General features: G+C 39.0%; 1 protein-coding gene across 2 annotated transcripts in view; it reads left to right on the forward strand.

Moving 5' to 3' along the window:
* The window catches only part of LOC131126158 (unconventional myosin-VIIb-like), a 33,182-nt gene that overhangs the window by 7,480 nt on the left and 396 nt on the right, over window positions 1-25,306 (forward strand). For both annotated transcript variants that reach the window (XM_058068400.1, XM_058068401.1), the window contains 34 exons: window positions 939-1,105; window positions 1,199-1,339; window positions 2,142-2,300; window positions 2,489-2,581; window positions 2,812-2,906; window positions 4,768-4,852; window positions 4,927-5,028; window positions 6,071-6,187; window positions 6,252-6,482; window positions 6,562-6,786; window positions 8,276-8,431; window positions 8,502-8,564; window positions 8,646-8,770; window positions 9,382-9,508; window positions 10,728-10,847; window positions 10,935-11,108; window positions 11,252-11,479; window positions 12,806-12,973; window positions 14,532-14,649; window positions 14,723-14,849; window positions 14,920-15,086; window positions 15,163-15,344; window positions 16,456-16,562; window positions 17,695-17,810; window positions 17,896-18,049; window positions 18,124-18,279; window positions 19,474-19,579; window positions 20,825-20,938; window positions 21,031-21,118; window positions 21,187-21,293; window positions 23,053-23,238; window positions 23,327-23,443; window positions 23,535-23,618; window positions 25,098-25,217. In XM_058068400.1, coding sequence (XP_057924383.1) covers window positions 939-1,105; window positions 1,199-1,339; window positions 2,142-2,300; window positions 2,489-2,581; window positions 2,812-2,906; window positions 4,768-4,852; window positions 4,927-5,028; window positions 6,071-6,187; window positions 6,252-6,482; window positions 6,562-6,786; window positions 8,276-8,431; window positions 8,502-8,564; window positions 8,646-8,770; window positions 9,382-9,508; window positions 10,728-10,847; window positions 10,935-11,108; window positions 11,252-11,479; window positions 12,806-12,973; window positions 14,532-14,649; window positions 14,723-14,849; window positions 14,920-15,086; window positions 15,163-15,344; window positions 16,456-16,562; window positions 17,695-17,810; window positions 17,896-18,049; window positions 18,124-18,279; window positions 19,474-19,579; window positions 20,825-20,938; window positions 21,031-21,118; window positions 21,187-21,293; window positions 23,053-23,238; window positions 23,327-23,443; window positions 23,535-23,618; window positions 25,098-25,217 — 4,625 coding nt within the window. The remainder of the gene's footprint in view (window positions 1-938; window positions 1,106-1,198; window positions 1,340-2,141; window positions 2,301-2,488; window positions 2,582-2,811; window positions 2,907-4,767; window positions 4,853-4,926; window positions 5,029-6,070; window positions 6,188-6,251; window positions 6,483-6,561; window positions 6,787-8,275; window positions 8,432-8,501; window positions 8,565-8,645; window positions 8,771-9,381; window positions 9,509-10,727; window positions 10,848-10,934; window positions 11,109-11,251; window positions 11,480-12,805; window positions 12,974-14,531; window positions 14,650-14,722; window positions 14,850-14,919; window positions 15,087-15,162; window positions 15,345-16,455; window positions 16,563-17,694; window positions 17,811-17,895; window positions 18,050-18,123; window positions 18,280-19,473; window positions 19,580-20,824; window positions 20,939-21,030; window positions 21,119-21,186; window positions 21,294-23,052; window positions 23,239-23,326; window positions 23,444-23,534; window positions 23,619-25,097; window positions 25,218-25,306) is intronic.

Genomic DNA, 25,306 nt, shown 5'->3' on the forward strand with positions numbered 1-25,306 from the left:
CTCCGGGTACTCCGGTTTCCTCCCACATTCCAAAAACGTGCTACCTTAATTAGCGACTCCAAATTGTCCATAGGTATGAATGTGAGTGTGAATGGTTGTTTGTCTATATGTGCTTTGTGATTGGCTGGCCACCAGTCCAGGGTGTACCCAAGCTGGGATAGGTTCCAGCACCCTCCGCGACCCTCATGAGTAAAAGCAGCAGAAAATGAATATGAACTAATTCAACCCCATCCGTTTTTAAAAATTCAGTAGCATGTTTGTACCTTTTATTTTTCTTTAATAATCAACGGTATAACATAGGTAAGTTTTAGGCAAATATCAGTTCCCAACAAAAAAAAAGGGAGAATACCAGCTTTTTGTGGAAAGACTAATTTCAATGCGTAACTTTCACTTTCTCAAATATCGAAACAACACAAAACAAAGGTCTATTTTACATTTAAATAACAATTGATAATTCTCCTTGCTGTTGAACTCTTATCAAATAAACTTCACCACCTCAAAACTGAGATTGGCTGGCGACCAGTCCAGGGTGTACCCCGCCTCTCGCCCGAAGACAGCTGGGATAGGCTCCAGCACCCACTGCGACCCTCGTGGGGAAAAGTAAAAACAAAAAATTCAGTAGCATTTTTCTACCTTTTATCTTTCTTTAGTAATCAGTGCTATAACATAGGTAAGTTTTAGGCAAATATCAGTTCCCAACAAAAAAGGGAGAATATCAAATAAACGTCACCACCTCAAAACTGCAGCAATAGTGACTTCTATTAGTCTGCGGTTGCGTCCTCACCTCTTTTTGCCATGATAGACATATAAATATGTATGTGGGAACGAGTGTTCGTGTTTAAAAAGAAGGTATAAATACGTCTTTGATATTGAATGCGTTAAATAGGGCTCAAGATGTTCGGAGGTAATATTGTTTGCTGTGTGTGTCCCCCATGAAGGGTTCCTTGAGAAAAACAGAGATGCTGTAAGCGCTGACATATTCAAGATGGTTGATATTTCCACCAACAAGCTGCTTCAGCAGATTTTTGTATCGGAGCTGTCAATCAACGGACTGAAGACCACAAATAACAAGAAGATCACCATGACACCCAGGAATTCCATGAGGGTATGGAAGGATCTTCTACATTTGAACTGATTTTTTTAAACTCTTCATTGTCACATTTGCCGTTGTGTGTTGTGTTGTTTGACTTCATCGCAGTCCCCAACCGACAACCGCAAGCAAGTACCAACCTTGAGCGGTCAATTCCGTCAGTCTCTGGATGCCCTCATGAGGGCTCTGTCTGTCTGCCAGCCTTACTTCATCCGCTGCTTCAAACCCAACAACAACAAACAGTCTGAGGTGAAGCATCAGTCCATATGTTAATATGCATATGTTTATGAAAATGTAAAAAAAATGCTACTATGCTAATGTTACAATGCTAATGCTAACATGCTAACACATAGCTAGCATGCTAACACATAGCATGATAGCAGTAAGTGTTTATATAGGTTTCTACTAATAAACGGATAAAATGTTACTATGCTAACACCTAACACTACGTTAGCAGAAAGTGTTTTTATAAGTTTCTACTCGAACTAAAATGTTTATGTTAGCATGCAAAATCTAGCATAATATCATTGAATGACAACATTAATACCAATGTAAATGTCTGAGATGTTAGCATGCTATCAATGCTTAAATGCTAACAGTGTTATTACTTATAAAAATTGCAGAAAATGCTACTGTGCTAATGTTGGCATGCTAATTATGCTTAAATGCTAACTCATACACTAAATGAACATGAATATACCTGGAACTTTTTTGACTCGAATGATTTAAATCGGTTGGGAAATGTGCCAAACGTGGAAGTTTGAAAAATGACCCAATTATTTTCCATGGGAAAATATTTTTGGAAATTCTGGGAATGTTTTGAAATATTGAGCTAAACGAGAACGCTCGTGTGAATTCACACAAAAAGATGAAAAGTAAATAGCACATCACCTAAAACGATACAGTCGGCCGGATCTGACTCACCGTTTCAACAATATAACGTCTGTGTTCATGGTCAACAGCTAATTTCCTGTTTCCTTCAAGAACTCATTTTGTTGTTGATTTTAGAAAAAAAATGCTGCACTAATGTCCTGTTTGATCAACTTTGAAGGACTTTGACCGAGAGCTTTGCATGCGTCAGCTGAGATACTCTGGCATGATGGACACCATCCGCATCAGAAAACTGGGTTATCCCATTCGACACACTTTTGAGGAATTCCTGAATCGATACAGGGTGCTCCTGAAGATTACCGACTGCGACCCTAAAACTGTGAGATATCATACACAACATTATTTACTGGTAGCATGATGATATTAGCAAATGCCAATCTTGTAGTACTAATTTTCCAATGGTACTTATGATACATATTCTCTAAGTGTCAGTCAAAACTCTGCATAAATATCGTTGTGGAGTGCGCACCACGTTCTGTCGATGAATCTGCTTGTCCGTATCCACAGAACACAGCTGCCGCCTGTTGTGATGCCATCTGCCAGAGAGCGATTACAGCATCTGACGAGTGGAAAATTGGGAAAACCAAGATTTTCCTGAAGGTTCGGGAAAAAAAGCTTTTATTGGTCTCCATGTGTAATTTTTACCAGTATTTCCTCACATTAGTGAAATCGTCTGTATCCAAAACTAGACGACACATCACATATACTACATACATACAGTTCTGGTGCTTTTCCGTTATGTCTCTTCTTACTGCTATTTTTGTGCTTTGTTGTTTGCTTGTTTTTAAATCTACGCGAGGATTTCCTGAACTGAAAGTTGTTCTTTCCAGGATGCCCATGATGCCGTTCTGGAACGTTTGAGAGAGGAAGAATTCAGCAAGAAAGCGCTTGTGATTCAGCGGGTCATGCTGGGATATAAACACAGGTGCAATTTTAATGCTAATCGAACTAAATGTATATTGTTTGTTATATTATTATTAATAATTATTATTAATATTATATTAATAATTAATTATATTAATGTTATATTATTTTTTAATATTTTATATAATTTAATATAATTAACTATAATTTTTTTAATTTAATATTATTTTATATTAACCCAGACATTTTTTCACAAGACTACCCCTTCAGTACCGGACATTTTATACAACTACGTATGACTGATCTTTCATGGCACATACAATATTGTGTTCTATAGCTATATAAATATAGAACCTCCCAAAAGAACGATTAATTTGTTCCATTCGATTCTCCTCCGCTTATCCGGGTCACAAAGCCCAGACTTCCCGGTCCCTGACCACCTCCTCCAGCTCCACAGCGAGGACACCAAGGGCGTTCCCAGGGCAGCTGTGAGACATAATCCCTCCAGCATGTCCTTAGGTTTGCCTTGGGGCCTGCTCTTGGCTGGGCATGCCCAGAACACCTCACCAGGGAGGAGTTGCCCGAGCGAACTCTACTGGCTCCTCTTGATGTTAAGGAGAAGCGGCTGTACTCTGAGCTACTCCCGGATGATTTTGTTTCTACCTTTTTAAGTTCTTTAGCAATCGGAAGCGGAACACAGTTAAGTTTCAGGAAAATATCAGTTCCCAACTAAAAAAGGCAAATGCATTTTGTTTTCACCTTTTTACGTTCTTTAGCAATCGGAAGTAGAACACAGTTAAGTTTCAGGAAAATATCAGTTCCCAACTAAAAAATGCAAATGCATTTTGTTTCTACCTTTTTACGTTATTTAGCAATCGGAAGTTGAACAGTTACGTTTCAGGAAAATATCAGTTCCCAACTAAAAAAGGAAAATGCATTTTGTTTCTACCTTTTTACATTTACTGTTTTTATGTACTGTTTTATGTCTATTTTTATTGTACATTGTTTTATTGTATTTTTTTATGTGTATTTTAACTCTGTGTTTTGCCTTTTGTGAAGGACTTTGTGACTTCGGTCTGAGAAAGGTGCTATATAAATAAAACTTACTTACTTACTTACATTCTTTAGCAATCGGAAGTTGAACACAGTTACATTTCAGGAAAATTTCAGTTCCCAACTAAAAAAGGCAAATGCATTTTGTTTTTACCTTTTTACGTTCTTTAGCAATTGGAAGTTGAACACAGTTACGTTTCAGGAAAATTTCAGTTCCCAACTAAAAAAGGCAAATGCATTTTGTTTCTACCTTTTTACGTTCTTTAGCAATCGGAAGTTGAACACGGTTAGCTTTCAGGAAAATATCAGTTCCCAACTGAAAAAAGGCAAATGCATTTTGTTTCTACCTTTTTACGTTCTTCAGCAATCGGAAGTTGAACACAGTTAAGTTTCAGGAAAATATCAGTTCCCAACTAAAAAAGGCAAATGCATTTTGTTTCTACCTTTTTACGTTCTTTAGCAAAATATACATTGTCCGTAACGGATACTTGTTTCACTTTGTGAAAGTTTACTTCGTTTCACTCATTTCACTTTGACATAGCTGAAATTTCTAATCAACAATACAGACAAACAAACACAAAAATTTGTAATTTTGCATCAAAATATCAATTTGCCAAAATAACTATTTACAATTTTCACATTTTTAACTGAACTATACCCTGCAGAGCTCTTATCTTTTTATGGCTTAAAGTTGCTCTGCAACATCAATGCATTAGTGCAGAGTTGCATCATCACCCCTTTTTGCCTCTTACCCCCAAAAATCGAAAAGACGTATAAATATATTGTCGGGATCGGGTGTTTGAGATTATAAATATTGGTATTGAATGAGTGATTTTAACAATGTCATTATTCCCTCTCTTTTTCTATAGAAAGTCTTTTTTGAAGAAGCGGAGGGCTGCTGTGGTCTTGCAGAAACACTGGAGAGCTTACAGGGAAAACAGAGTGTATAGAAAGGTAATTCTGTAGAAATTGTGTCTGTGTTCAACAATGTATTTTTTGGCAACTCATCCCACATTGGCTCCAAATAGCTCTTGCAAGGTTTTGGACGCCTTGTGTCAAAGGTCCGTGGTCGGATGCTTCAGTCCCAATATCAAAGACATCGAGCAGCGGCAGTCACTTTACAGTCTCACGTATGTAATCAAGACCAATGTTGTTTATTTGATATGCACGTACAGTGGAGCCCCCTCACATTTGCAGATTTTTTTTTTACATACATGATACCCACAGCACACATGTGCCACTGCTGGAAAAAGCCCACCATTTTTACATGTTTACTTTTTGCTTTTGTTTCACTTTTTTGTCTAAACTTTCTTCAAAATTTTGTATAGCTACGAAAGTGCCACCTTTGACAGTTAGCAATCATATCATTTTTCAATAGTGGTAACTATCACATGATCATTAGCATGTTAGCTTTTTTGCTATTTTTCAAATTTGCTATTTTCTAAACTTACACAGATGGTGTTTTCATTTTAGGCAACATCATGATGCAAACATTAGCATGTTAGCATTTTTAACCACTTTCATGTCGATAAAACCTACATAGACAGTGTTATTATGCTAAGTGTTGCTATGCTAAGTGTTGCTATGCTAAGTGTTGCTATGCTAAGTGTTGCTATGCTAAGTGTTGCTATGCTAGGTGTTGTTATGCTAGGTGTTGTTATGCTAGGTGTTGTTATGCTTGGTGTTGCTATGCTTGGTGTTGCTATGCTTGGTGTTGCTATGCTTGGTGTTGTGCTAGGTGTTAGCGTGCTAGGTGTTTTTTTTTACCTTTTTCTCAGGCATAACCTTACAGAGACACTATCAAGTTTGGTGTTTGCATGCTAGCAGTTAGCATGCTAATGTTAACATGCTAAAATTATCATGTTAACATTTTAGCCTTTTTCTCAGGTATAAGCTTACATAGACACTATCATGTTTGTGGTTAGCATGCAAACAGTTAGCATGCTCACTACAGCATTTAATCCGCGAGTCAGGCTTCGAGTAAGCTATTCGACAGTGAGTGCAACGTTGCCGATCGGTGTCAGCAATGCTGCTTTTTTGATTTTTATATATTTTAAAGTTACAATCGGCTGTGTCACCTTTTTAAAAACACACCCAAAACAAGTAATTATATAGGAAAACTATACCTATGTATGTATATCTTTGACAAGTAAGCACTGAGATGCTGTGTAGGTACGAGCCTACCAGGCGAGGAAGGGCTGGAAGCAGAAGAGGGATGCAGTCATGCTGCTGCAGGCCTACACCAGAGGATTCCTGGCCAGAAAATCATTTCAGGGAATGAGGACTCATGTAAGTGTTGAAACTTTTTTAAAAATTACAGGAATTGCTTATCCATCCTCTACCTCTGATCTAGGAGGACTTCCCTTCACATAAGGAGCATGAAGACGAGGACGACATCGCCTTAGAGCTTCAACGCAGGCTAGAAGAAGTCATCATTCAGGCTCAGCAAGCTGACGAGGAGCCTGAGGTGGAGATAGCGGCGAGGAAAGACGATGATGATGATGATGATGGCCTGCCCACATCTGTTGTGCAAATTATCGTACATGAAGCACCGGATGAATCGGCATCAGAGGAAGAAGAGGAGGTTGGACGTATGCCGAAGAAAGTCTGATGTGTTTAAAATGAAGCAAATGCATTCAAAAATCCGACATATCTCTGTGTAGATTTTACAGAAAATTGACACCCTGTCTGAGATAAGCATCCCATCCTCATATGCAACAACCCCGACTCCATCATTTGAGGAAGAAGATGACTTTGAAGACTTCACCGAGGAGTTTTCCTTCTACAAGTTTAGCATTCTACACTTCCAGGGTGACACCAGCCACACGCACATCACACAGAGACTCAGGAAGCCTCTTCTGCAACACGACGATGAGGCCGACACATTGGTGAGTGGGGGGAAAAAAAATCACTCCTTTATGTTGGGGGTAGATATGTATACTTCAAGAAAAAACTGCATCTCGGCTTTTGTGACTGGTGAAAAAGCCTGGGGGTATCAACTTCGATCTTTGTTCTTCATTTTTTAATTTTTCCTGGCTTATCCAAATATATTTTTTATTTTTTTTAATCCAAATATTTATATTTATCCAAATATTTATATTTATCCAAATATTTAATTTTTTTCTTAAATAAATTTTGTACATTTTCTTATAACTTTCCCCCCCCATGTGACTGCATTTTGTTTTGTCTCATAATATAATATTTTGACTTTAAAAAATTGAATCAAATGTTTTCCTTCAAGGGAAATGACCTATTATGCTCATTTTTGTGGTCTCCTATAGAGCAGTTACACACAATAACCCGCACAGAATTTTTTTTTTTTTTTTTAGATTTTCCAGAATCTGCACCTATTCCAGCTGTATTTTCTCTGATTTGTGCTTCCTGTTTTAATTTATTCCGGGGTAGATATGTATACTTCAAGAAAAAACTGCATCTCAGCTTTTGTGACTGGTGAAAAAGCCTGGGGGTATCAACTTCCATCTTTGTTCTTTATTTTTGAATTAATCCTGGCTTATCCAAATATTTTTTTTTTTATTTTTTTTTTTTAATCCAAATATTTCAATTTTTTTCTTAAATAAATTTAGTACATTTTAACTTTTTTCCCCTATGTGACTGCATTTTGTTTTGTCTCATAATATTTTGATTTTAAAAAAATTAATCAAATGTTTTCCTTCAAGGGAAAAGACCTATTATGCTCATTTTTGTGGTCTCCTATAGAGCAGTTACACACAATAACCGCCACAGGATTTTTTTTTTTTTTTAGATTTTCCAGAATCTGCACCTATTCCAGCTGTATTTTCTCTGATTTGTGCTTCCTGTTTTAATTTATTCCGGGGTAGATATGTATACTTCAAGAAAAAACTGCATCTCAGCTTTTGTGACTGGTGAAAAAGCCTGGGGGTGTCAACTTCGATCTTTGTTCTTTATTTTTTAATTTTTTCTAGCTTATCCAAATATTTCTTTTTTTTTTTTTATCCAAATATTTAAATTTTTTTCTTAAATTAATTTAGTACATTTTCTTAACTTTTTTTCCCCTATGTGACTGAATTTGGTTTTGTCTCATAATATTTTGACTTTAAAAAATTGAATCAAATGTTTTCCTTCAAGGGAAAATACCTATTATGCTCATTTTTGTGGTCTCTTATAGAGCAGTTACACACAATAACCGCCACAGAATTTTTTTTATTTATTTATTTATTTTTTTAGATTTTCCAGAATCTGCACCTATTCCAGTTGTATTTCCTCTGATTTGTACTTCCGGTTTTAATTTATTCCACCCACGGCCCCTTCATAGTGCTTCCTCATTATGGCCCCCGGGTTCCACTTTGGACACTCCTGCTCTATGTGGACATGATGACTCCTATCATCCCCGTCTAGGCATGTTTGACCGTGTGGTGGATTATACTGCGCTTCATGGGGGACCTACCAGAGCCCAAATCTCAGGATGCTGTTTCTCAGGTCTCTCTCAGCATCGCTCGGCCTTTGCCTCACCGACAAGGCAGGAGGCTGAGCAACCTGGTGGGACTCGATCAGGTTAGTATGGAGAAAAATTACGAGCCAGAGTTGAACACTGAAATGATATTGCCTTGTTGGATGCTGTTAGAAAATACTGAGAAAGAACAAGAAAAAACACGGAAACAGAAAAGCATCTGCGATTCCTGAGGAGGTCAGTTCACATGCACTGATGATGATGATGCCATTTTTCTCAATAATTTCATATTTTACCCCCTCCCCAAACAAAAACTAGCCCGAAGACGTCCCAGAGGATGAGGGTGTTTTGATCGGAGAAGGTCCCACGCTCGACAGGCCACTTTCCTCCCTTGAAAAACTGCATATTATTGTCGGATACGCTCTATCCAGACGAGGCATAAGGTGAATATACAGTATTCATTCATTTTACCTACTAGTACCTACTACCTTCTACCCGTTCTTTAGTAATCAGCAGTAGAACATAGGTAAGTTTCAGGAAAATATCAGTTCCCAACTAAAAAGGGGAGGAAAAACATATTTTTGTCAAGATACATTTCAAGCATTTCATTCATTTTCTACCGATTATCCTCACGAGGGTCGCGGGGGGGGGGGGGGGGGGGCTGGAGCCTATTCAAGCTGTCTTTCGGGTAAGGTAAGGTATTTTAGTCTTTATAAAAATCTGCTTTGTGTGGATTTATGGGTGTCCAGACTGGATGAATTGGATTTACATTATTTTTTATGGGAAAAACCTGCCTTGGTTAGAGTCCATTTTGGTTTGAGTCAGATCTTGGAAGGTATAAATACAACAACATGATTATTTCAGTACTGAAAAGGTTCATTTTAATTAGTTAACTTTTTTACTGTGGGGGGTGCTGGAGCCTATCCCAGCTGTCTTCGGCCGAGAGGCGGGGTACACTCTGGACTGGTTGCCAGCCAATCACAGAGCACATACGTATAGACAAACAACCATTCACACTCGCTGTCTGTTTTACTCGATTTTTCTCCTTGCACAGGGATGAGATTTACTGTCAGATCTGTAAGCAGCTGCTGAAGAATAAAAGCAAAACAAGCTGTGTGCAAGGATGGCGACTTCTCTCCATCTGTCTGGGAATCTTCCCCCCGACAGAGCTCTTCCTGAAAGTAAGCTTGTACCGGCTTGCCTCCGTATGAGGCACACAATTTTTCCTGTGATGAGCAGTGATGGCTGCTATTGTGTAGTTGAAATGCAAGACACACTCCTGATCAAAATGTTAAGACCAGTTGAAATATTGAAATATAAATAAGAAGTTATATTTAGCACTGTTGGACCTTAAGGAAGTTCTAAGTAGAGCTTTAAAATGCAATAAGAACAAATGGGAGTGAGACAAAAAAATGTTGGCAAAACTCAATATTTTTACATGATATATATATAAAAAATATTATTTTTACTGTTTTTATTATTTTTATTATATTCATTCATTCATTCATTCATTCATTTTCTACCACTTTTCCTTACGAGGGTCGCGGGGGTGCTGGAGCCTATCCCAGCTGTCTTCGGGCGAGAGGCGGGGTACACCCTGGACTGGTGGCCAGCCAATCACAGGGCACACATAGACAACATGCAAGAGAACATGCAAACTCCACACATAGATGGGGGGAATTGACCCCGGGTCTCCTAGGTGTGAGGCCTACGCGCTAACCACTACATACGCCGTGCAGCCATGTTCAAAATTTTCATTCATTCATTTTCTACCGCTTTTCCTCACAAGGGTCGTGGGGGGTGCTGGAGCCTATCCCAGCTGTCTTCAGGCAAGAGGCGGGTTACACCCTGGACTGGTGGCCAGCCAATCACAGGGCACATATAGACAAACAACCATTCACACTCACATTCATACCTATGGACAATTTGGAGTCGCTAATTAACCTAGCATGTTTTTGGAATGTGGGAGTAAACCGGAGTACCCGGAGAAAACCCACGCATGCACGGGGAGAACATGCAAACTCCACACAGAGATGGCCGAGGGTGGAATCGAACTCGGGTCTCCTAGCTGTGAGGTCTGCGCGCTAACCACTCGGCCACCGTGCCGTATTATATTATATTATATTACAAAAAAATATATAACAAAACATATAACAAAAAAAAACCTTAAACCGTATTATGGAAAGCAGGAAGTGAACAAATGTAACAGTTACTGATTTTAAAAGTACCAGATGGAGGGGTAGGATTTAATAAGCTTTGCTTCTTCCTACTCCTTTTGGACATGTGGAACTGTGAACTGATTATGTGATGCATTCAATTGTCACCTGATGCATGTTCAAATGAAATAAAAGCATGACCATTACTTCATAGTTGTCTTCTTCCACGCTTTTTCCCCCACAGTATTTGGAGCACTTTGTCCGCAGGGGGCCAGACGGTTACGCAGAATATTGCAGTAAGCTCCTGCGGCGCATTCAGTCCAACGGAGAAAGAAAAGAGCTGCCATGTTGGCTGGAATTACAGGTACGCTCGGTCTTGTCCTCATCAGTTTAGTTTTGGTAAAAATAATTCTCATTGATTTTTAAGTTTGATACTTCTTCTCGTTGGCAGGCTGTCAAATCTAAGGAGCCCATAGAAATGAGTGTCAGTCTGACGGATGGCAGCAATGTCAACTTACAGCTGGACTCGGCCTCCACCTCCGCGGAGGTCTGTCAAGCTGCGGCTGACAAGATTAATCTGTGTGACACATATGGATTCTCCCTCTACATTCGCCTCTTTGATAAAGTGAGCTTTACTTCGTCTGCTTAACACTCGAGGGACCCCCCCCCCCCCCCCCCCCCCCTCCAACGAGGACTGGCTTTGCTAAATCTCATATTAACCTTAAGTTGGACAGCACTCTTTAATCATTTTGACCCTTTTGACTCCAGATGTGGTCTCTGGGCAGCTGTGGGAAGCACGTGTTGGATGCTGTGTCTCAGTGCGAGCAGGAGATGAGGAGGCAGGGCAAGGAGGAGCGGGACACCCCCGTCAAGTTTTCAATCCGCAAAGAGCTCTTCACGCCCTGGCACGACTGCTCTCGAGACTTCATCAGCACGGATCTCATCTACAGGCAGATCACTCAGGGTATCAAGTCCGGGGAGTACACCAGCGAGAAGGTGAGGCTCTTGAAGTTCTGACAAATATGGTTTTATTTCATTTGAACATGCATCAGATTACAATTGAATGCATCACATAATCAGTTCATAGTTCCACATGTCCAAAAGGAGTAGAAAGAAGCAAAGCTTATTAAATCCTACCCCTCCATCTGGTACTTTTACAATCAGTAACTGTTACATTTGTTCACTTCCTGCTTTCCTAATATTGTTTTCAATTGTTGTTTCAATTGTTCCTATCAATTATTTTTTATTTTTATCAATTATTTTTATTTTTTATCAATTATTTTTATTTTTATCAATTATTTTTATTTTTATCAATTATTTTTATTTTAATTTTCATCAATTATTTTTATTTTTATTTTTATTTTTATTTTTATTTTTATTTTTATTTTTATTTTTATTTTTATTTTTATTTTTTATCAATTATTTTTATTTTTATTTTTTATCAATTATTTTTTATCAATTATTTTTATTTTTATCAATTATTTTTATTTGTATCAATTATTTTTATTTTTATCAATTATTTTATTATTTTTTTTATCACGTACCGAAGTACCAGGTGATATGACCATACAATGACATTACATACAATGTAATACAATATTGCTTTTATAGTTATTAGCCCATATTTCCACACAATAAGTTAGATACGGTAGAACCAGAGAGCAATAAAATATTACCACACAAACAATATTACCACATCTTCTTCAGTACTTTCAGTTTCACTACATGAGCTACACCTGTACCATCAAATCAGAATTTACCATGGCAACAAGTTTATTAAAAGCAATGTCCGTCATCTTGCATGGGTTGGATTTGGCCTGTGTCAGGGATTTTCTAAGTGGCACAGGGGTCCCCCCTCCTCTGTATAATAAACCTGGGCCTTTCCACACACCCCTGACTCTGTTGGGTCGGGGTGCTGAGCAGGTTAGAATTTTTTTTTCCTTATTTTTATCAAGCTGCTGCACCTCCCCTGGAAAAACACCTGGCCTACTATGTCACACACACCTCTATAATTAAACATACAATACGCCCATAAATTGTCTTGGCTTGCTTTTATTGTGTCTGTTGGTCCTTTTGTGGCAGGGCTGAAATGCAGTGGAAATTATTTTTTTGGGATTAAGTTCATCGTCATGACAAAAAGGGACTTGGCTATTCATTGCCATTCATCTTATTACTCTTCAGAACATTCTGAAGTATATGCAAATTTGCTGTTATAAAAACCGAGGCAGCAGATGTGCTTACAGTACATGCAAAGACTATTAGATATCTACAAATACATGAGTAAAATTTTGTATTCAGTAGAATCTGAAATATGTTTCTCAGGAGGACGAGTATATCCAGCTTGCGGCAAAGCACTATTACATCCAGTTTGGCTCCGCGTACAGCAAAGAGAACATGCAGAAGGTGGTGGAGGACTGCATTGCTACGCCTCTCATCGAAAACAAGTCCATGGCAAAATGGATCCAGCTCATCAGCACAGCATACTTACAGGTGGGAGAGACTGAATGAGTGGTGACACGGTAACACTTTACAATAGGGTACACAAAATGGCAGTAGTTAATGAGGTAAGAACCTAGCCACTAATCATTAGCTCCTCATTAGCTCTTCAGTAATTCCTCAGTTACTACTCTAAACACTACTGGACTTGTTAGTTTATTAGTTCCTTAGTAACTACCCATTATTTTTTCATTAGTTCTTCAGTAACTATTCTAAATAGAAGTGCCTTAGTTTTTCAATAACTACTCATTGGTTTATTCGTTCCTCATTAACGACTGTACCCATTGTTTATCAGTAACTACTCAAAATATATGTGCCTTAGTTCCTCAATAACTACTCATTAGTTCTTCATTAGTTCCTCAGTTACTACTATAAACACTACTGGACTGATTAGTTCATTAGTTCCTTCGTAACTACCCATTAGTTTTTTTATTCGTTCTTCAGTAACTACTCTAAATATATCTTAGTTCTTCAATTACTACTCATGAGTTCCTCATTAACAACTGTACTCATTAGTTCACCAGTAACTACTCAAAATATGCCCTAGTTCCACTGTAACTACTAATTAGTTCTTCAGTAACTATTCTAAATATATGTGCCTTAGTTACTCAATAACTACTCATTAGTTTTTCAGTAACGACTGTACTCATTAGTTCTCCAGTAACTACTCAAAATATGCCACGGTTCCTCTGTAACTACTCGTTATTCAGTAACTACTCTAAATATATGCGTCTTAGTTCTTCAATAACTACTCATCAGTTCTTCAGTAACTACTCTAAACATATGTGCCTTAGTTCCTCAATAAGTACTCATTAGTTCCTCAGTAACAACTGTACTCATTAGTTCTCCATTAACTACTCAAAATATGACACGGTTCCTCTGTAACTTCTCCTCAGTTATTCAGTAACTACTCTAAATATATGTGTCTTAGTTCTTCACTAACTACTCATCAGTTCTTCAGTAACTACTCTAAATATATGCGCCTTAGTTCTTCAATAAGTACTCATTAGCTCTTCATTAGTTTGTCAGTAACTACTCAAAATATATGTGCCTTAGTTCCTCAATAAGTACTCAGCTCTTCATTAGTTTGTCAGTAACTACTCAAAATGTATGTGCCTTAGTACTTCTGTAACTACTCATTAGTTGTTCAGCAACTACTCTAAATATATGTGCCTTTGTTCCTCAGTTCCTCAGTTCGTCACTACTTCCTCAGTAACTACAAAAAATGTATGTGCCCTAGTTCCTCTGTAACTACTCATTAGTTATTCAGTAACCACTCTAAATATGTTCCTTAGTTCCTTAATAACTACTCATTAGTTAGTTCCTAGTTCCTCAGAAACTATTGTACTCATTAGTTACTCATTAGTTCCTTTAGTAACTACTCTAACTGTATGTGCCTTTGTCATTAGTTCTTTATCAGTTCCTCAGTAACTACTGTATTTCTGTGTACATTATTGTAAAGTGAGACTGGAGACCTGATTGGATGCTGTGTTCTCCAGATAAGTAGTATTGTATGTGAAGCAACACCATAGTCAAGTTGTTACTTCCCCAGGGCCCTTACAACAATGGCACCATGAGCAAAGACAGCGTTAAAGGAGAACTCGTCGACTGCGCTCGAGAGAAATGGGCGGTGCACTTCTCCAAGTTTTATGAAGTTACCATGGTGTCCGGTAAGGCAACTGATTTTTAAAACGTTCATGAGGGCAGCGTTGGATTCATACTTTCCTAAATCTGCCCATACAGGACGTGCCTTGCCCAAAAGCAGATTCATCGTGGCGGTTAACTGGAGTGGCATCTTCTTCATGGATGGACGAGACAAGAAACTCCTTGAGCTGTCTTACCTGGAGTTAAACAAAGTCCAAAAGTTAAGGTACGCTTCATGATGATCATTTCTGTTTCTTTATGTTTTTATTAATTTTTTTTATGACATATTTTTATAGCAACGGCCCGTTAAGTGACCAGACGATAAGTGTATCCACCGTTCAAGAGGAATTTATCCTAAAGTGCGGCGAAGCTGATGACATGGTTGAGCTTGTCGAGCACAACCTGAGTGGACTGCGAGCCCGTTCAGTATTTGCGCTAGCCCAGCAGGACTCCAATAAATCAGGTACAGGATTCTAGTAACAATTTACAGTGAAACCAATGCTAACAACAACATAATTCCACGCTACTACTTCCTGCAGATAACCCCGCCTTCTTGGTGTTTAAGCGAGGGGACCTCTTGTCGATAGAGAAGGATGGCAAATATTCCACTGACACGAACATCGTCAAGGCAACAAATCAGAAGACAAACAACAGCGGCGCCGTCGATAAAGCCGCACTGCAGTTTCTTCCAACTCTCAGTAGACCCACTGAGGAAATGCTGGTAGTGTAATATTTTATTTACCTAGGACGAGCGTCCAGATGTTAAAATATTTCATTTAATAACTACATTTTATGGCGGCACGGCGGTCGAGTGGTTAGCGCGCAGACCTCACAGCTAGAAGACTGTTTGCAACTAGATTGTTGCAAATGTTGATCCAAAATCGAAGAAAAATGTCATTTTCCTGAAACTGACCTATTTTCTGGCTGCACGGCGGATGAGTGTTTAGCGCGCTTACCTCACAGCTAGGAGACCAGGGTTCAATTCCACCCTCGGCTATCTCTGTGTGGAGTTTGCATGTTCTCCCCGTGCATGCGTGGGTTTTCTCCGGTTTCCTCCCACATTCCAAAAAAAAAAACATGCTAGGTTAATTAGCGACTCCAAATTGTCCATAGGTATGAATGTGAGTGTGAATGGTTGTTTGTCTATATGTGCCCTGTGATTGGCTGGCCACCAGTCTGGTATCAGGTTTGTATCAGGTACACCTTTTGGGTGTTAAGTTGCTATGTGATGAATTTAGTGCTGTTGGTAGTGACGACATCATAACTGTCACTGTACACTTGTATATTTGCACATTTACACATTTGCCACCTAGACCTCACAACTAGGAGACCCGAGTTCAATTCCACCCTCGGCCATCTCTGTGTGGAGTTTGCATGTTCTCCCCGTGCATGCGTGGGTTTTCTCCTGGTACTCCGGTTTCCTCCCACATTCCAAAAACATGCTAGGTTAATTAGCGACTCCATATTGTCCATAGGTATGAATGTGAGTGTGAATGGTTGTTTGTCTACGTATATGTGCCCTGTGATTGGCTGGCCACCAGTCCAGGGTGTACCCCGCCTCTGGCCCGAAGACAGCTGGGATAGGCTCCAGCACCACCCGCAACCCTCGTGAGGAAAAGCGGTACAAAATGAATGAATGAATTACATTCATGAATTAATTACATTTTATGTTCAATTGTGTTGTCAATGACTAATATACTGCGAGACATAATAGCCCCCAGGCTGCACTTTGGAGACCTGTGTACTTAGGAACATGACAATGCATTGCAAAAAAAATATATACTGTCTAAGAATGAGCCTCATTTATTTTTAATTGTTTTTTACCCAATCAGGAACTGCTCAGTCCAGGCCAGAAGACATCTGGGACACAAAGTGGGCCTCAGAGAGAAGAAAAAGTGTCCCCAGTTTCTTTAAGAGAGTTCGCATTGGACAATTTTAGGTAATATTTTTTTGTTTTGTGGTAATTATAACAAGCAAAGTGGTGTGCGACCCAAGTTCAATTCCACCCTCGGCCATCTCTGTGTGGAGTTTGCATGTTCTCCCCGTGCATGCGTGGGTTTTCTCCGGGTACTCCGGTGTCCTCCCACATTCCAAAAAAACATGCTAGGTTACACTCTGATACTATGAACATCCAGCAGCAACACAACTAAATTGTCCATAGGTATGAATGTGAGTTTCTTGTCTATATGTGCCCCGCAATTGACTGGCGACCAGTCCAGCGTGTACCCTGCAGCTGTACCGGAAGTCAGCTGGGATAGGCTCCAGCATACCCCGTAACACTGACAACAAGACTATGTCAACAAAAACATCAAGTTGTACTTCAAACTCAATTTGAGTGGGTGCTGAAGGCCTCACAGCTAGGAGATCCGAGTTCAATTCCACTCTCAGCCATCTCTGTGTGGAATTTGCATGTTCTCCCCGTGCATGCGTGGGTTTTCTCCTGGTACTCCGGTTTCCTCCCACATTCCAAAAACATGCTAGGTTAATTAGCGACTCCAAATTGTCCATAGGTATGAATGTGAGTGTGAATGGTTGTTTGTCTATATGTGCCCTGTGATTGGCTGGCCACCAGTCCAGGGTGTACCCCGTCTCTCGTCCGAAGACAGCTGGGATAGGCTCCAGCACCCTAGAAAATGAATGAATGAAAGTAATGCTTGAAATGTATCTTGACAAAAATGTTGTTCCTCCCCTTTTTAGTCGGGAACTGATATTTTCCTGAAACTTACCTATGTTCTACTGCTGATTACTAAAGAACAAGTAGAAGGTAGTCGGTTCCATATTTATGTAGCCATAGGACGCAGTATTCTGTGTGCCTTTTAAAGATCAGTCTAAAATGGCCCGAAGACAGCTGGGATAGGCTCCAGCAACCCTTGTGAGGATAAGCGGTAGAAAATGAATTAATGCATTATTAAGAACTACGAAAATAATTTTATTCGCAAGTCACACATGGCTCCGTTTTATGATCGGTCATCATTTTGACATTTGACGATCGAAAAGAAATAGTTGACTGACCGGATGCCATTTGTACTTTAACCTTTAACCTTCTCGCTCTGTGTCCCCACATGTCCCAGACCTCTCGGTAAGGAGAGGTTGTGGGTGTGTTCGAGAGAACCTCTGAAGCAGCCGCTGTTGAAGAACCTGGTCCGCAACTCTGAGCTCAGCTACCTCGCCTGCAACGCCTTCACTGATATCCTCCAAACCGATATTAATGTCTGAGTATGCAGATGTTGTCATCCAATCAGATGTTGTCAGTCCTTAACATTGAGTGCTACCTATTTTGAAGTACATGGGCGACTATCCCATCAAACAGTTCCGCAGTTCTGTTGAGTTGACCGACCAAATCTTTGGCCCAGCTACACAACACCAAGAACTGCAGGATGAGATTTACTGTCAGATCATGAAGCAGATGACCAGCAACAACAACAGGTCGTTTTTTTATTCCGTCCTTGTCATTCACCTAATTGTAATTAACTATAAGTGCGTCCCTTTCCTGCCTGTAGACTGAGCATGGAGCGTGGATGGCAGCTGATGTGGTTGTGCACAGGCTTGTTTCCACCCAGTCAGTATTTGATGAGACACGCTCAGCGTTTCCTCGAGTCACGACCCAGAGAACATTTGGCAGCAGGATGTCTGCAGAGGCTGCAGCAGATGCGCAGGTCAGGCTGGGGATGAAAGATAAATCACCGTGCTCTATGTACATGTACGCTCTGGAAAAAAGGATACCTCAAATTCCGATGAAAAGCTGCACCCACTAAATTTCAAGGAAAAAAAAATATGGACATTCTTACTAAGCTGCATGTGTCCACGTAATAAAATGGCATATTGTGGTGAACAGGGCTACACGGAGGTGAAGTGGTTAGCATTCAGACCTCACAGCTAGGAGACCAGAGTTCAATTCCACCCTCGGCCATCTCTGTGTGGAGTTTGCATGTTCTCCCCGTGCATGCGTGGGTTTTCTGCTAGATTAATTAGCGACTCCAAATTGTCCATAGGTATGAATGTGAGTGTGAATGGTTGTTTGTCTATAAGTGCCCTGTGATTGGCTGGCCACCAGTCCAAGACAGGCTTGTCAACCAATAGGAAATTTCAGGCAATCATTACTCAATATGACAGTCTAACTCACGGAGCAACTTAACATCCAAAATGTACATCTAATAAATATACAAACATGTACAAATACAAGTTTAAAAATAAAAAAAATGCTTTGTTTCAGTAAAGTATGGACAAGCAGCATGGAAAATGAATGAATAGCAATGCAACGCTGCCTCTGTCTGCCAAAGGAGCCCAAAGCTTATTGGGAGGCTGATGTCACTGCAGCGCCCCAATGGACTTTTTTAAGATTTTTTTTTTTTTTTCATTTTAACCTCATATTGGTATATGTATTAGGTACACCCTTTGAGTGTTAAGTTACTGTGTAGGTTAGTGTTCTTGGTTAGATGACACCGTGGGTCAGACTATTTGTATATTTGTATTTTTGCATTTTTGCACTACGTATTTATATACTGTTACAGTTATACTGTTACCGCTTCTGAATGCCTTATATTGTGTTTTAGTTAATTTAACCATTTTCATGCTTAAGTGTTTAATTCAAGCAAATAATATGTAACATTTCCTTAAATATGCATGTTATTCTTACTAATAATAGGCCATATTCAACCGCGAAACCATATGATTAATTAATATACATGGTGATAGTGATGTCACAAAATTGGAAGTATAGTGTGACGAGGGTTTAGTGTGTGTGCCACACTGCCACAAATAAATAAATAAACACCGCTGCTACTGTTCTCACTAAAAGTTTGCCAAACCCTAATGTGAACTTTTCTCTCCTGTATATTTTGTTTGCTCAGCAAGGAGCCCAGGAAGCATCCTCCTCATCTGGTGGAAGTAGACGCCATCCAGCAAAACAGCAGCCTCATTTTCCATAAAATCCACTTCCCAAATGACTCCAACGATGTAAGCCACAAGACTCTTTGCAGTGTTTAACATAGCGTGTGCGTCATTGGGTTTGGGTAAATAAGGAGGAGCATGTATTCAAATTCACTGGGGTTATGATCCAAAGCTTACTGCGAATAGCAAAAAATAAATAAAAAATGCTTAAAAACCCATAAAGATGCATATAAAACTTTTTACATGAAGATGCAAGAGTCACTTTGATATTTTAAGAAAAAAATAGGTTATAGGTGAAAAAGACCATAATTACTTTCTTCTAAGTTTTATTTTTGCAATATTCTTTATTCCCAGAATATTTTGACCTTATTCACTCAATAACAGAACTTTTTGCCCCACAACATTTTGTGAAAAGTTACAATTCTATTTTTTGTTTCTCATATTACAATTTAACAAAATATAATGGTTATATTTTTTTAATATTTCAAATTCATGCTACTAAAATGAGAATATTTTCCTCATGTATAAATGTTTTTTTCTGTTAATATTTTGACTTAATTTGTAAAATATTACTGCACATTGTTTAATTATTGCAGTTTTTTTCATGTTAAATTATAAATATAAAAATTACAAAAATATAATTTAACATGAAAAAAATATATTTTTAGAATGTACCACTGGTACATTCTAAAAATATAATTTAACATGAAAAAAACTGCAAAAAATGTAAATAATATGCAGTAATATTACTGCATATTTAATTTTTGCAGTAATATGCAGTAATATTACAGTAATATTACTGCATAATGTTTAATTTTTGCAGTTTTTTTCATATTAAATTATATTTTTAGAATGTACCACGGTAAAATATCACTGCATATTATTTAATTTTGGCAGTTTTTTTCATATTAAATTATATTTTTAGAATGTACCACGGGCCAATAACAAAACAGCCACGGTGCCACAAATGGACACCTCTGCATTTATAATATGCCTCACACACTTTTATTAAACACATAAATTGTAGACTCAAAAATGATGATGAAAAGTAACCAATAGCGGAACAGCTGGTTCCACGGTCTACGGTCGTTCGACTAGGACTACAACCGCGCTTCTCATCTCCTGTGACTCCGCCTCCATCTCTCCTCTTAAGCAGCTAGCGACGGTACGCTGCCCACTGGGTCATCCCGGCAGGCGTTCTTCCAGTGGCGTCCATTTTCTATGTGACTTAATCCTTTGGGTGTAAGACAGGGCACATAAAGACAAACAACCATTCACACTCATTCATGACTTTATTCTTCCTTTTTGCAGCTAATTGAAGTGACATCCACAACCACAATCCAAGACCTGTGCTGCAGTATTGCCTCTCAACTCAGGCTGAGCTCATCCGATGGATACGGCATTTATTTAAAAACACCAAATCGGGTAAGATTGGATGATATTCCCGTAAAATGTCATTTTTTTTTTATGTTTTGTCGAAGGTGTCATGACTCTACCTTGTAATTACATAACCTCAGGTGCTGATCTTGAATGAGCAGAAATATTTATTTGACAGTTTAAGAGAGACTTCTGATGCTCCTAAGAAAGGGAAAAAAGTGCGAGAAGGTAACGAAAAATATCTCTTCAATATTTTTCAGCTTCTTTATATTTATGGTGAACATTTTGCTTATCAGGAAACTTAGCCAACACACCCTATCTGGTGATTTTTAAGAGGAAGCTGTGGTTCAACGTGATCCCAGGCAAAGACCCGGTTGCAGACCTTACCTTCCATTTCCCACAGGTATGCCGACTGATGGCTTATTACACACTACGTGGTTTTGCTAGTTTCCAAGTCACACTTAAATGTTTCACGTCATCAAACAAATAAATATTAGTCAATAGCAATACAACTGAGCACAAAATACAATTCTTCAATCAAACCTTTATTATTACGGAAGAAAATGCAAACCTACATAGAAAAGTTTATAAAGCATTGGGACTCCAGCAATTATCCACAAATGGCGAAAACATGCAACAGTGGTGAACTTTCAAGGGAGTTGCCGGCCGACCATAATGACCCCACGAGCACAGGGATGATTCCTCCAAGTGGTCACAAAAGACCCCACAACAACATCCAAAGAAGTGCAGTCCCCACTTGCCTCAGTTGAGGTCAGCATTCATGACTCCACCATAACAAAGACACTGGGCAAAAACAGCCTGCATGGTAGAGTTCCAAGACCAAAACCACTGATATACAAAAAGAACATTAAGGGCGGTCTCAATTTTGCCAGAAAATATCGTAATGATCTCCAAGTCCTTTGGGAAAATACTGAGGAGACATAAGTTGGACTTTCTGGAAGGTGTGTGTTCCATTACATCTGGCGTAAAAGTCATGGATTTCAGAAAAATAACATACCAACAGTAAAATATGGTGGCGGTAGTGTGATGGTCTGGGGCTGTTTTGCTGCTTCAGGACCTGGAAGACTTGCTGTGATAAATGGAACCATGAATTCTGATAAAGGAGAATATCCGTCCATCTGTTGATGACCCCAAGCTGAAACCAACTTGAGTTCTTCAGCAGGACAACGATCCAAAACACACTAGCAAGTCCACCAAACCAAAAGCCTCAGACTTTGGAGTGGCCTAGTCCAAGTCCTGACCCGAATCCTATTGAGATGCTATGGCATGACCTGAAAAGTAAAATATAGTGGTTGTAGTGTGATGGTCTGGGGCTGTTTTGCTGCTTCAGGACCTGGAAGACTTGCTGTGACAAATAGAAGCATGAATTCTGATAAAGGAGAATGTCCGGCCATCTGTTGGTGACCTCAAGCTGAAACCAACTTGGGTTCTTCAGCAGGACAATGATCCAAAACACACTAGCAAGTCCACCAAACCAAAAACGTCAGACTTTGGAGTCAAAATCTTGACCTGAGTCCTAATGAGATGCTATGGCATGACCTTAAAAGTAAAATATGGTGGTGGTAGTGTGATGGTCTGGGGCTGTTTTGCTGCTTCAGGACCTGGAATACTTGCTGTGATAAATGGAAGCATGAATTCCGATAAAGGAGAATGTCCGGTCATCTGTTGGTGACCTCAAGCTGAAACCAACTTGGGTTCTTCAGCAGGACAATGATCCAAAACACACCAGCAAGTCCACCTCTGAAGACTTTGGAGTAGCCTAGTCAAAGTCCTGACCTGAATCCTATGACCTTAAAAATGTACTTCATGCTGGAAAAGCCTCCAATGTGGCTGAATGACAACAATTCTGCAAAGTGGGCCAAAATTCCTCCACAGCGCTGTAAAAAACTCATTGCAAGTTATCAAAAACGCTTGATTGCAGTTGTTGCCTCTAAGGGGGTGGCCCAACCAGTTAGTCGCTTTAGGGGGAAATCTCTTTTTCACATCTTTCATGTAGCTTTTTTTTCTCCCTTTTTAATGACAAATTTTAATTAAAAAACAGCATTCAGTTGTGTTGTCATTTACTAATAATACAATTTATTTGATGATGAGACATGCAAAAAAAAATAAGTGTGCGTTGTCTGAACATTGCCTACCTATAGGAACTACCAAAATACCTGCGTGGGTACCACAACTGCAGCAAAGAGGACATGGTCAGACTGGGTGGACTTCTTTTCAGAGCCAAGGTGGATTCTGACCGATCGCAGTTTATTATGATACCCAAAATGCTGAGGGAGCTAATTCCTGTTGACCAGATCAAAAGCGCATCCCCTGAGGAGTGGAAGAAGGTATAGGAAGGGGATGGAAAAATAGAAGTGAAATACGGAATGGACTTGCATGATTTTTTTTTTCTTTTCCCCCCTCCCCAACTTCTAGCACATCATGTCCTCCTACAACAAGCAGAGTGGCATCACAGTGAAGGAAGCCAAAATTGCTTTCCTGCAGGCCATCTCGAGCTGGCCCACCTTTGGCTGTGCCTTCTTTGAAGTTAAAGTAAGTTATGCGGATGAAAGGAGAGGTCTGCAGACAATGAGAAGGACCTCGGTGAATGTGCACGTTCTTCACTATACTTTTCATTTTGCAGCAAACATGTGAATCGAGCTACCCGAGTACTGTTTTGATTGCGGTCAGCAAGCAAGGTGTGAGTCTCATCGACCCCAAAACGAAGGTAGGCACAATAACTGCCCTTTAACAAAAATCTATATTTAAAAATATGCATTGTGGATTATTGCTTATTATTTCACATACACTACAGACACTAATGAAGTAAGCAAATATAATTAAACATTAGCATAGTAGCATTTTTAGCCATATTCAATAGTTTAAAATTGACAGTGCTATAATTATAGGTTTAGCAGGCTAATGCTAACATTAGCATAGTAGCATTTTAGCTGTTATCATGTGTAGAAATCTATATAAACATTTAGCGCTATCATGTCAGCATGCTAATATTACCATAGAATTTTTTTTGGACATTCACTTAGCACTACTATGCTCGGTGTTGCATGCTAACATTAGCATGTAAACAATAGCATAGTAGCATTTTTCGCCATTGTCAATAGTTTTAACACTGACAGTGCTATCATTATAGGTTTAGCAGGCTAATGCTAACATTAGCATAGTAGCATTTTAGCTGTTTTCATGTGTAGGAACCTATATAAACATTTAGCGCTATCATGTCAGCGTGCTAATATTAGCATCAAATTTTTTTTGGGACATTCACTACCACGCTGGATGTTGCATGCTAATGTCAGCATGTAAACAATAGCATAGTAGCATTTTTAGCCATTTTCAATAGTTTTAATATTGACAGTGCTATCATTATATGTTTAGCATGCTAATTAGTAGCATTTTAGCTGTTTTCATGTGTAGAAACCTATATAAACATTTAGTGCTATCATGTCAGCATGCTAATATTAGCATAGATTTTTTTTGGACATTCACTTAGCACTATCATGCTGGGTGTTGCATGCTAATGTCAGTATGTAAACAATAGCATAGTAGCATTTTTAGCCATTTTCAATAGTTTTAATATTGACAGTGCTATCATTATATGTTTAGCAGGCTAATTAGTAGCATTATAGTTGTTTTCATGTGTAGAAACCTATATAAACATTTAGCGCTATCATGTCAGCATGCTAATATTAGCATAGAATTTTTTTGGACATTCACGTAGCACTACCATGCTCAGTGTTGCATGCTAACGTTAGCATGTAAACAATAGCATAGTTTTAACATTGGCAGTGCTATCATTATAGGTTTAGCACGCTAATTAGTAGCATTTTAGCTGTTTTCATGTGTCAAAACCCATATAAACATTTAGCGCTATCATGTCAGCGTGCTAATATTAGCATATAATTTTTTTTGACATTCACTTAGCTCTACCATGCTGGCTGTTGCATGCTAATGTCAGTATAGTACCACTATAGCTGTCTTTGAGACGCACCTGCATTGTTTGGGTCTCAGTTAAATAAAGTTTATTTTTTATTGTATAAAAATCATCTCATTCTCATTGACGCAATCTCATGCACAGTCTTGTCCGATGTTTCGTGACACCCCTCATCTCAATTTTTGGGCCTTGCAATTGTTCATTTCTTCATTCATATCATGCAGTGACATATTCCGTGCTATGATGCGAACCTTTCAGGAGCTGCTGGTCATGCATCCATTCAGCCGCATCACAGAGTGCCACAGTGTGGGCGGCTACTTCCAGATGACCATCGGCACCTTGGTGAGAGGCAATGTCTTTGTGTGTGAAACCTCACAGGTGAGCGTCCCTCGCTTCGATCTCCACTATTTTAAGATTACTGATTGCTAGATGGAGCTATGCTTGATATGTCATGTGTCATGTTTCAG

This window comes from Doryrhamphus excisus, chromosome 3 (assembly GCF_030265055.1).
Source record: "Doryrhamphus excisus isolate RoL2022-K1 chromosome 3, RoL_Dexc_1.0, whole genome shotgun sequence".
NCBI classification, from domain to species: Eukaryota; Metazoa; Chordata; class Actinopteri; order Syngnathiformes; family Syngnathidae; genus Doryrhamphus; species Doryrhamphus excisus.